The 12,043-nt window shown below is 44.0% G+C and overlaps 1 protein-coding gene across 7 annotated transcripts in view; it reads left to right on the forward strand.

Moving 5' to 3' along the window:
- LOC119014049 (speckle type BTB/POZ protein) overlaps positions 1-12,043 on the forward strand; it is a 187,817-nt gene that overhangs the window by 89,073 nt on the left and 86,701 nt on the right. For 3 of the 7 annotated variants that reach the window (XR_005072871.1, XR_005072874.1, XR_005072875.1), the window contains exon 12: positions 9,715-9,831. Coding sequence is in view for 1 of the 7 variants with exons in the window: in XM_037088943.1 (XP_036944838.1) it covers position 9,416 (1 nt within the window). In the remaining 6 variants the exon portion in view is untranslated. Of the gene's footprint in view, positions 1-2,468; positions 2,515-4,055; positions 4,195-4,279; positions 4,366-9,415; positions 9,522-9,714; positions 9,832-10,600; positions 10,892-12,043 lie in introns of those variants that run through there. The other 4 variants (XR_005072872.1, XR_005072873.1, XR_005072876.1 and 1 more) reach the window with 4 other exon arrangements.

Raw genomic sequence — 12,043 nt, forward strand, 5'->3', positions numbered from 1 at the left:
ATGAGCTGCTAATTGCTTTGTGTGCTCCAATCCGTCCTTTGAATGTGCCGGTGCAATATTGCGGTGCTGTGGGTGTTTGCCCAGCTCATAACCGCGGACCAATGTGGCGGAGACAAGCTCATATATTAAGATAACCCCGAAACGGAATGGAATTGTATTTCCCCGGCGGTTCAAACGACTTCTGTGGTTGTAAACTGATAGTGGATGAGATTTGGCTTTAATGAAGCAAGACTTATTGTGCAACAGCGCAACAGAGGTGCATAAGGTGTGTGCGCTTCATTATTCAAGTGTGTGTTTTGACTGTGCATGTGTGCCGGCGTGTCCATTTTTTTTCCCCCTTAACAAGGCGCGCTGTTATCTATGGCCGCGTGTTTGCCGGCGCTCTTGCGGCGGATGTTATTGTATCACTATTTTTCTTAGCGCCGAAGGATGTGAGTGTGGTTGTCTGAGGGGCTGTGATTTATTTTGCCTGAAATAATCAAGTGAAAGGTTTTTATTTTGTAGCCGTCCCCAGTGTAATCTTTCTCAAGGTTGTTTGTGTATGTGTGTGTGTGTGTGTGTGTGTGTGTGTGTGTGTGTGTGTGTATGCACAGGCTGTGAGAGTGTCATCTTCATCTGTTTATTAGAATGTTCCCTACTGGCCGGGCTGTAATGAGACCTGTGGAGCCAAGGAGTGATGGAGTTGAACTCATCAGGAGAGAGTGAGAGAGAGAAACAGAGTGAGAGGGAGAAACAGAGTGAGAGGGAGAGAGAGTGAGAGAGAGAAACAGAGAGAGAGAGAGAGAGAGAGAGAGAGACATACAGTATCAGGAAAGGATAGGAAATAAATAGGAAGGTCTAAAATGGACCAAGGCCACAAGAAAATTGAATACTCTTTTTCGTCAAAAACCTGATTATTGTTGTCTTGTGTTGTAAATCCTCGTTTGTTTGTTGCCATTTGTTCCCGATCAGCGATATGTCCTCCCCTCCAGAACGTTTCCTGTTATTTGGCAATGGCTGAAATTCCATCTGGAATTATTAGCTTAGTAACTACCAGGGAAAAGATTTTACTACATCTCCCTCTGGAGTAATAATCCTGTTCCAGTAGGTCTGTAGATATATTATGGAGGGAGAGATGAATGGAAAATAAATGGCTCTATCCCCAGCACCCATTAGGAAAAAAGAAGGGGGGAGGTACGCGTAAAGTGGAGCGGAGCCCTTAATGTCCCTGAGGCACAATCTGGTTTATGGACAATATTGAAATGAACAATAAACGCAAAAGTATACAGTAATTGGGAAAATAACACGATCAACACTGACAAGAATAAGACGCTGCAGCTACGCTAGTAAGCTTATCTAAAGCTGTGTTTGACTGTGGGCACAGTGTCAGCAAGCTAACCTACTCACAGTGACAATGTCAACGTGCTGCTGTCATTACTTTGGCAAGTGTTTGGGCATAAACCACAATACGAGACAAATAAAATGTATGATCTGTGCTAGTGGCATTACGTGAAGTCCGGGGATCCCCCGGGGTCTGACAGAATAAAGTGGGCTTCATCATCTAAAGACCACAAATGTTTGTATAAATTTCACTGCAGTCTGTCTGATAGTTGTTGAGGGTGGAAGACCTACAAGTAAAGTACAAAGGGTGGCACAGAACTGTTTACACAGGCGCTAAAGAAAGTGATCTGCCGAGACGTGCGGTTACAAGCCCCACAACGTTTAATCAGTATAGATATATATATAGATATATATATGTCTAACCCACCATGAGACCTATATTTATTAGAGGTTAATCATATATGTGTAATGAATAGCAAGAGACAGATAACTTTTAGATCTTGTTTGAATTGTGCCAAGAATCAAACGTTTGTCAATTTCCGAGACAATTTGTTCCACTCGAGAAGGTCAATGTTATTAAACTAATGAAATATAAGACTGTGAAAATAAGTAATTATAAAGACAACACAGCCAGTAGTCGTGGAAGTGACATCCTCTGGTTAAATGCTCACCAAAACCCAATAACAGAAACCTTGTAGGGTCAATTTGTACATTACAGCTCACAGAACGGCCATGTTGGTGTTGGTGACATATATTGATTGGGTCAGACGATGCAGTTCAATGAGTGCTTTAACAACAACAACAAAAAAAACTGGATGGAATTTTACTTTGTTGATGACAAACTGCGACTTTCTTCTCTTGCAAAATTATGTTTTAAAGTTGACAAACATCATGTGTAATTCATGACACAATCCAAACTAGTTCAAACATGTATTTGTCTGTCCCCGACGCCTGCTGTGCAAAATCTTTGCCAAATAAGGACCCATGGGCGACACCGGCAGGAGTGCGACTTTGCCCTTCAATTTGGCTGAAAAATAACAGAAAAAGAAGACGCTCATTAGAAAATTCAGTTCATTTAGTAATTTGCATTTCTCACCATGGACCCACATTGTGTCCTGGAAACAATATTTGTCTTTTTGGTTCTGTAGATTCTGGCGTCGTTCATCTTTGCATCACCCGGCTAAAGAGAGCAAGGTCAGTACACAGCTGGTAAAAGGCCAAATGACGTTTTATTTAAAATATATATGTTTGCCAGTCCATCACAACAAACACTCACACTCACAGCAAGCAGACAGCAAACACATTTGCACCTTTGGATTATATGAGACCTGGAGTAGAGAACATTGGTTTCGGACAAGATTTTAGAAACTGATCTCAGGATAATGCAGACCAATCCACCACACCCACAAAGCGGAATCAACTCACCTCGAACGAAGCGTCAACAACAAATGGAACGTTAGAGGATTTCTTTTACGAGGCGTTTGTATTGGATTGCTTTAGATTGTAAAGCTGTGCCAAATAAAACTGGAAAACCGATGTAAAACAGATATATACCCAGTTGACGGAGCCTTTGTCTGGAAGAATGTTCGCAGAAGTTGACATTGCTGCGCGCATTATAAGACAAAACCTGTGATTGAGGAGTTAAAACAACAGTGAAACAGCGAGGGGACGGAGTGTAAAGCTTACAAATGAGACACTCGGTGAGGCAGGATGAGCTGTGGACAAGAAAAAAGGGAGGAGGAGAGAAAACACTGAAGGGCATCACAGGGAAAAAGGGGAAACAGGGTTGTCTTATGAGCACTGTGGTCCATTTGTTACCTGCGCGTGGGTAAATGAAAGCCCTCTCTTAGCCTCGTTAAGCGTGATGCACTGTCTTGGCCATCGGCACGGCGCTGATTAAAATTCGCCCTCCGGAGTTTAGGGGAGTGGCTAGCTGAGGCTGCACTCCTGCGGTCCCAAAGCAAATGGGCTGAAAGGTCACGGCTGGACGACCCTCACAGCCATGCCTTATTTATTTAGCCCTTTACCTCGGCCGCCGCTGGGACGGAGGGAGGAGAGGAGATCTTCATTATGCTCGCGCTCATACACTGGCAGGCAGTATACTGCCCGACCGACGATGTGAACCGCTTTCCTGCTCCTCCTGCATGATCGATACAGAGCTGTCTGTCTGTTTTAAAGGCCTCTAACGGATCCAGTTTTGCAGTTTGATTAAAATCCAGATGAAAAAGAGGGAAAGCGTCTGACATAAAGAGGACCATTCAGGGCTCCCATGGCTCCTTAAAATGTCTTAAAAGGGTTTAAAATTAAGATGTTAGGGTAATACATTGTCTTTAAAGGGGCTCAGTGTCACACTTTATTGCAATGTACATGTATTAATAACTTTTTTGTTGGCCATATGTGAGCAGAGTCTAACTCGGCATGAAAAATGAGACCTACCTCGCCTGTGGACGATTTGTCAAAGTTGTTTAATGCTGCTGGCCTGTTGAGTTCTTTGTGAGGTTTAGATTCACTGTTTGCATGTAGCACACCCACCGTCTTTTCAGTTTGAACGATGACACACATTAGGACTCCAGGACAAATGCTATTTGTTGAGGTCTTAAAAAGGTCTTAACTTTGACTCAAAAAAAAAAAAAAAAGTAAAAGAAAACTGATATAATTAGATTGAGCGGGGGAGTCTCATTTAAAACAATTCTGAATTATTTAAAGCTGCACTAATTAATATTCGCTGGCAGCAGGGCTCGAGGGACGGCGACGTCAGTCAGTGGAAAATCTCAACAGCTATTGGACAGACTGACGTAAAAGTTGGAGCAAGTATCCATCATATCCAGAGGAGGAGGGCCTCAGACTTCGGTGATCGTGTGACAGCAGCATGAGGTCGACATTTGTGGTTCAGAATGAAATGTTTCAACATTGAATGCTGCCATCAGGTCAATTCAAAAGTCATTTTTTTGTCTTTCAGCTCTTCGTTTTTGTTTTTAAACTTGCTTGGAAATTCCACTCTCGGTACACCCGGTTGGATCCAGAGCAGGCAGCTGCAGCTGTCTGGTGAGAAGCTTCATTGTAATTGATCACATGAGAAATCTGCCTTATTTTGAAGATTCAGCCAGATCATGAAATATAGTATTAATTTCAGTCAAAGGAGAACTAAATATCAGTATTAAAGGTGCCATTTGTCAGAAAAGTTGATTTTTGAGTTTCTTTTTGAGAGAATGAGAGACCATCTGTTATTGTCACTGTTTCACACAATGACCCCACCTTCATGCAATACTGGCTTATGTATCTGTTTAAAAACAACAACAACAACAACAACAACAACAACATCTTTGGTGTCCTGGGGCCTAAGTATCCGTCCAGATGATGTTCCATCCTGCCAAGAACAAAACTCACAAGGAAGCGAGCTCGCAAAATTTCGGGATGAATTGGTATCAGCTTCCAGAAACCCACATCATCAGTCACCCGCAGCAGACCTGATAAACTCGGCTGGCTCTGTGTAAAGACTGTCTGCTACCAGAGGGAAGGAAGTCTGAGAGAGACAGCAGACACGCACTTTTAATCTCTTCCGCGTTTCATCTCTTCTCCATGCGTCTCCTTCTCTGCCTGTTTGGGTTTGTTGCATCAAAGCCTTTGATAGGTACAAACACCGACTGTATAATTGCTCTGAACATTTTGGGAGGCTCGCAGGAAGTGAAGAGGACGTTTTTGTCATTTTGTTGCTGAGGATTCCTTCCTAGATTTCTGTGTGCTTTGTGTTGTAGCACATTAAACTCCGCGTGGCTGGGCTTCGTCTTCCATTTGTAAAATTACACTTGTCTAGTCAGCCTGAAGCATGCTGCACGATTATACCGCCACATTACCTCAAATAAAACTCTGCTGATCGCTTTGGTAATCTGCAACGTAACGTCTTTAACTCCAGCTGGTGATAACACATATCTGATCACCGTACGATTGGAGTAATTTTTGCGATGGCATGTTTTGATCCAGGTATTGTAGCCCTTCAACTGCTTTACTTCAACCAGGATGAGCTCATAATGCTGTAACCATGTGATGCAGCCAGGAGAGCAAGAGATTTCAATTTAAGAAAACCCTTCTCTTCTCTCAGGGAAACTTTGTCCTCTGGCTGCGTTGTTAGAATTAACATTTGATTCATTTTGGACCACATCTCTGCCTGAATGAGAAAAATGCACAATTATGGAGCAAAAACAATCCTGCAAATGCGAAACAGTACATTTTTTGGATTAGGATCAAAAGGCAAATTGTCTCCTAATAAGACAAAGAATCTACAGCCATGCCAGCTGCGCAGTAAGGCTGTTCTTATGCACAGCTAGCCTCTGAGCAAGATGCTGAAATTAGTATGTGGATGAATTAGGGAGTGTGTGTAGGTGCGACCCCGTCCAACAAACTAAAAAGAGATCAGAGAAGCCCAATCGACAGACGGAACATGCTACTTAGTTCCGTTTCTCCGCCTGCTCACTTTACGTGGTTGGAAATGAATTCAATTCAATTTCCCTTAATTGTAGCATCAGCTATTTCTTCACAGATGCAGATGTTGTGGACCAACAACTGCAGATGCCATCTCTAGAGCTCACATAGCTAAAATCTGGTAGTGAAACACACCAAGCTGTCGGTTTCCTGACGGACGGCTTGATCTTTTGACGTTTTAAACGTTGACTCTTTCTGCCAGTTGGAGTTGCACCTTTTAACTGAATATTAATCCCCTGAGGAGACGTCTGACATTGCCTTCCTCTCACCTCTGATATTCTCAATCCAATTTCCCCCCCTTCGCTTGCTGTTCTTAACACCTTCCTTTGCATCGCACTCATCCCTCTAACTCCGGTCTTCTCCCGCTCTCACCCCCTCCGTCAAGCCAACCTCTCCTTCGGCACTTCCCTCCCTCATCTCCATCCCGTTGTCTCTCGTTCTCTTTTCTCCGAGTCTTTTTTCTTCCCTCGCGGTTCTTGGTGGAAGTCCGGCAAGGTGTAATTGGGTTGTGCTCTGTTAGAGAGCTGCCGGGAGAAGAGCTTTAATCTTTAGTCCCGCTCAGAACGTAAAAAATGGAAGAGCGGGAGGTTTCTGGTCACGGCGGAGATCTCTCCCCCCCCCGTTACCACACACGTGTTTGCATATTCACCATCCTTAATAAAGATACAATGCGTTGACACATACAGGGGATTGTTCACTTTTTTTCTTTCCAAAAGAGAACCCACAAGCTACTGGTCACATTTCCTTCTTTTCCTTTCAGTGTCTTTCAAAAGACAAGTGTATATGCGGATTCTGCCCACAGCAAGTAAAGCGCATTAGTGCTCTCCAGGTGGTGTGTTGACTAGATAATGAGCGCTGAGGTAATTGATTGGGGGTTGTAATTAGTGGTTAGCTGTCACTGATTAATCACAGTCGGCTACTCGCAGCCTTCTCATGTCTGGGACTCACGTTGTTTTGAGCATGTGTGTGCTTCACCAGGCAGCGATTGTGCCTTCAATTTGATATCATCTCGCTGCATAGCTCTGACCTGACGTGCGCACACACACGCACACACACAAGCACACACACACGTATTCTGCCCTCCTTTCCATCTTCCTCAATAACATTTCATCACATGTTGCGTCCTTCCAATATCTTCCTCGTCGCCGTTTCAGCTGTTTGGTTTATCTCATTTCCTCGCCGACACCCTTCTGGTCCCCACCGTCGGTCTCGTTGGAAATATATAAATAAGTGCGAGTCTGCAATCCGCGGCTCAGGCCTTGAGGCTGTCCTCTTGTCATTTTTGATTAGTGCTGGTATGTCAAATTAGCCCACTTTAATCTCACAATTAAATGATTTAATAAGTTTTTTGCGCTAGTATCAGATGTAACTTTTTGTAAGTGACTCATTTGTATGCAGAAGCTTGTGAAATCATTTCTGTTAATAGGATAATTCCGGCGCTAATCAGCAAGTTTTTTGCTCAGATGAGGTACTGCTGAGCTTCCTGCTACATCTCCAGATTACTGACAGATAGCCGCACTGCACACTAATAGTACGCAGAGCTTCAACAGAGAGAGAGAGAGCGAGTGGAGAGGGATTCATCTGTGTGTGTGTGTGTGTGTGCAAGTGTCCGTGTGTGTCCACTTGCCTATACGGTTGCCTGATCCTGTATATGGTTTGTCTGCCGATTGATAGTCAGGTGTAGTGCACACCCTGGGCTGGCAGTGTCATGGAAACAGGCAGAAAACCCACAGCGGCTTGACCTTCTGAGGTTTCGGGATGCATGCGTCGTCGTACTTCTACCTTTGTGGGGACCAGTAGCAATCTTGGACCCGGAGCGGGAAGGCATTCTGGCTCGTCCTCTTCTCTTGAAAGAGCGTTAACTATGCTGATAAATGGCAGGTAAAGAATTTTCCCAGTGGGCAGGATATGAGAGGTTCAGTTTGCAGGGAGATGCGATCGAAAGCCACAGCGCTTCTGAAAATGTAAAACAAGCATTTTGCCAAATTAAAGACAAACACAAACCTCCTACCCTGGACCCGCAAGCTGCTGACATTAAGATTATTATAAGGGGAGGGGTTAGTTGGCCGACTCAGATGCTTGTTGGACAGCACGACAGTTGCAGAGTGCAGAGACCTCCAAAAAAACTTGGAAAAGCAGCATGAACTGGTTTCTTTTGGCAGCCAAAAGAGCTATAAGCTCACCACTGACATATGTCACCTTATGAAGTTGATATGGCTGACATGTTAGCGAGCAGTTGCCAATTTACACGTCCAGTATACACAGAGCAAAATTAGCATACATTTGAAGCCGTGTTTCTGTATGTCCAGTATTCACTCCCTCCAACCGCTTCACTTATTTCGCCCGCTAACTGTGTCCGTCTGCTGTTTCATGCTGGACAGGTAGCGCACGGTGAGTTTACCACTTACAAAACAGCTGCAGCTCAGAATGATGCAGATAATGAGCAGCAAGACGTTAAAATTCTGAGTAAAGTTGAACAGAAGCTGCTGAGTTGGGAGATAATTCTCTGCGGATACTTGCCCTTTTCCTATTGCCCAGTCCAGGCCTATTCAGTTATTTTTCCTAGAAGTGCCAGATGTTTCTCTGCTGAAACAGCCTGTGTAAAACCTTTTAAATTAAGTATGGATATTTTTGTGCTTAGCAACAGACATGGAGTGGTATTCAAAAGTATTGAATGGGTTAATAAGCGTACGTATTAATTTATCAAAGGGCCAGAATGAGGTTCTTAAAGAGTCCAGGGACAACCAGTTGAATAGGTCTGGCCTACTCAAATGATTAGTGCATTCCAACCTCGACATGGTCAATAGAGCTGGCTGCAGCGCTGGTAGACAATGCTAGGGGTTTCATTAGACCCACCAGAAACGGTAGATAGAAGTTGCAACAAGCTGCACAGAGCAGATAGGGCCAGGCAGGAAGTCAGACACAGCAATGGCATAAAACCCCCAGCTGATTTTCAGAACAGAACACCTCAGAACTCCAGATGTACAACGAACAACGAGATTGGAAAAAAGTAACGATAACGATAAACAAAGTAGACGCAAATTAAACAAATAAACTGCAAAGCCTACTTTCCCATCGTCGTAGCACAAACAAAAATAAGGGAAAATGTCAAAATAAACAAAATCCGAGCAAGTCAGCAATTTCAGGCGGGCATGATGCTCTGCTTCTGGATAGTATGAAGCCACGTCGATGTCGGAACAAAACCACGTCAGACAGGCACGGACACTGAGACGCGTGCTCCTGGTGGAATCAAGCCGTTGGGAGTAACGTTGGACTGAGTGTAGCCACACCTTTAGGCATACCCTGCTTTATCAGTGGGAGCATAGAATACAAAATGAACACCATGCTGTTTCGAAGAAGACCCCAAACTAGCAACTGAGACACCAGAGTCGCCCCCTGCTGGCTATTAGAAAGAATACAGAATGCAGAATGATGTCGTGGTAGACCTGGGTCAGAGGAAGTGATGGGGTTAGTCAAAATCATGAGGGGTTGGATTAATGTTTGGGGCGAGGGAACACATTACAGTATGTCAGTGTGGGTCCTCACAATGGTAGAGATACTGATATGTGTGTGTGTGTGTGTGTGTGTGTGTGTGGGTGGGTGTGTGGATAAAAAGGTGTGGGATAGAAAATCCCTCATTCCACCACAGTGCAGAGGAATGCCAGCATGATGTATGAGGTCACTCGTCCTTCAAGAAGCTTTGCTCTATCCACTTTTATCAGGCAAGCTGTTCCCTCCACACGCACACACACACACACGCACACACATGCGTGCACACACACACACAAACACACCCATGCATACCTGAAAGGTCACTGTGAGGATTGTTGGTCCATCACTTTGGCTATTACCCTTCATTAGTTGTAAAATATCTCTGTCCAGCTGACTCTCTGCTTATGAGACGTTTCTTTTCAGGACCTCATGAATTCTTCAGATGGCCGATTGCCCTCCTCCACTGAAGTCCCCGATCGCTCAGGTGAGCTGATGGGTCCGAGCCGGAGACATCAGGCATTCTCCTCACACCTCAGCGAGGTGAGTTCGTGTGTCAGTCATCCTCATCACGAGTGTGTAGCAGACACACACACACACACACACACACACACGCACGCCGCCTGGTTAAGAATTCCATCAAAACCCTCAAAGCCGATGCTTTTTTGCTTGCTTTTTTGTTTATGTGCTGCTATATTCCTTTCTTTATTTACGTTCCATTCAGAGTTTTCATTAAAATGCAAAGGATTTTTTTTGCCTCTCTCACTTATTTTTCTTCAATCTGCCAATTTCCCCTCACTGCACTTAAGAATTATCTCTTACTTGGAAAGCTTTGCAAGTTTGTCTTTCTCTGCTCCTCACTCGTTCCCTCTCTCCTTCTCGAGAGCTCCTCGGGTCCGCTTTTTTTTCTCAGTTGGGGGAAATACAAATATATCTCCTGCATCGGGCCAATTACTCACACATACTGTTTCTGTGAACTTTTTACATTTTAGCGTTACAGCAGTCTGTCATGTACTTCTGATTGTATCCTCATCTGCACCGAGACGAAACGGCTGACCTTAAAGCTGATATTTCATTTTTCATCACAGGAACATGATTAAATAAAAACAAAAAGTATTTAAATTACAAAGAAATACACAGCCGGATCAGTCAGGAGTGGCAGTGGCGTGGGTGGTGGATGCATGCAGGGTTTTTTTTCTCTTTAAGAGCAATTTTATATAAAGAAACTAATAGGAAAAACAATATCGCAATAAACAAAACAGCATGCACGACCATTATGATGGAGGTGGACAACAAAGTCTTTTCTTTGCAGGTTCCTCCTTGTTTGAATTATGACTCTGCCACCCTGCAGGTGTGTGTTCATGAAAGCTTTCCTCTCAGTGTGTGATGCATCCGTGGAGTGTAATCTTGGGAGTGGTCCTGAAGAAAGTGACACCGGATGATGTGCGTTGTGTTAATGAGCCACATAATCGTGAGATCCAGAGTGAATAAATAACTGAATGAATTACAGTAGCTGCACAAAGGTGCGTGTGCAATGATGTGAATAATAATTATCATTGTGCTGTCGCTCCGGCTAATGACTATGAGCATGATGCCTTGTACAATATGTACAGGGCTCCGTTGCTGCTAATTTGGAGAGTGTAATTGCAGTCTGTCTCGAGTTTAAAATAATATTTCACTGCTGATTAAAGTTGTAAACCATAACTCCTCATGATTTTTAATTTTTGCCGTGCTTTGCAGCTATTTTTTTTTTCCATCTGTTGAGCCCATGCAGACTCATCATCTCCTCCTCTGCTTATTCCAAACGTGACACACATTACTGCCAGTGCAAATACAGTGAATATTTCCCCGAACAGCTGTGTGAACGCTCTCATAAAGTGTCCACACAACAAGCGGGTTGGATCACTCCTGTGTCGCTGCAATCGTGAGTAGCATGTGCAGCCCCAGTGGGAATCCATTAATAAGCAGCTGACGACATGATGCGAGCTATAAACCAGAAACAGTAGGGAGGGATCATCATGGAGGACTGTTAAAAAGGGAGGATTTCTGTTCACACTGTGTTTTCTAGCCAGTAAAATGTGTGAGAATGCTGTTGACGGACTATTTAGAACAGCTGACATGGTGTCTGATGGGGATTCTCTGCTTTGTTCCGTCTTTTCTCGCCTCCTTTTTCCTCCCTGTTTGCTGAGGAAAGAGATGTAGCTCAGATCTCTGTTGGACCGAACATCTGTTCAGCCTCTGAGGAAGTTCAGGCGGAGTATGAAGTAAAAACTCACGTGTGCATGTGTGTTGTTTGTGTCTCATAGGTCAGTTATTGAATATGCTTGTAAATACACTGAAGGTCTGATTAGCTGCTGTGTCATAATGGCCGGCTCTGCTATAATTGGATTTCAAGTAGTGTGTACCATTCAGCTGGATGAAGCTTTGTGAACGCCGTGAAGGGTGATGATCCTTCAGGCCTGCTGCATACTGTATATTTAGATCCGCCCTTCCACTTCCAACTCAATCAACGGACTGAGGGCTCTCTTACATTTCTTTTCATATTACACCCCGACCGCTCTGAGCTAGTCATCTCCGCGCTCTCAAATTCAAACAATAAGTTTCTTCCCTTTTCCCAGTCAGATCTCCAGCGAGGCTTCTTTCTTTTCGCTACTTTCACCCGCAGCAGTGTCTAGACTCCGTCAGGGGGATATTCCTGCTGCACTGCTTATGGCATATCCCTCCCTGTAAAATACTAAAATAGTGATATCAGACT

This window comes from Acanthopagrus latus, chromosome 23 (genome assembly GCF_904848185.1).
Source record: "Acanthopagrus latus isolate v.2019 chromosome 23, fAcaLat1.1, whole genome shotgun sequence".
Lineage (NCBI taxonomy): Eukaryota > Metazoa > Chordata > Actinopteri > Spariformes > Sparidae > Acanthopagrus > Acanthopagrus latus.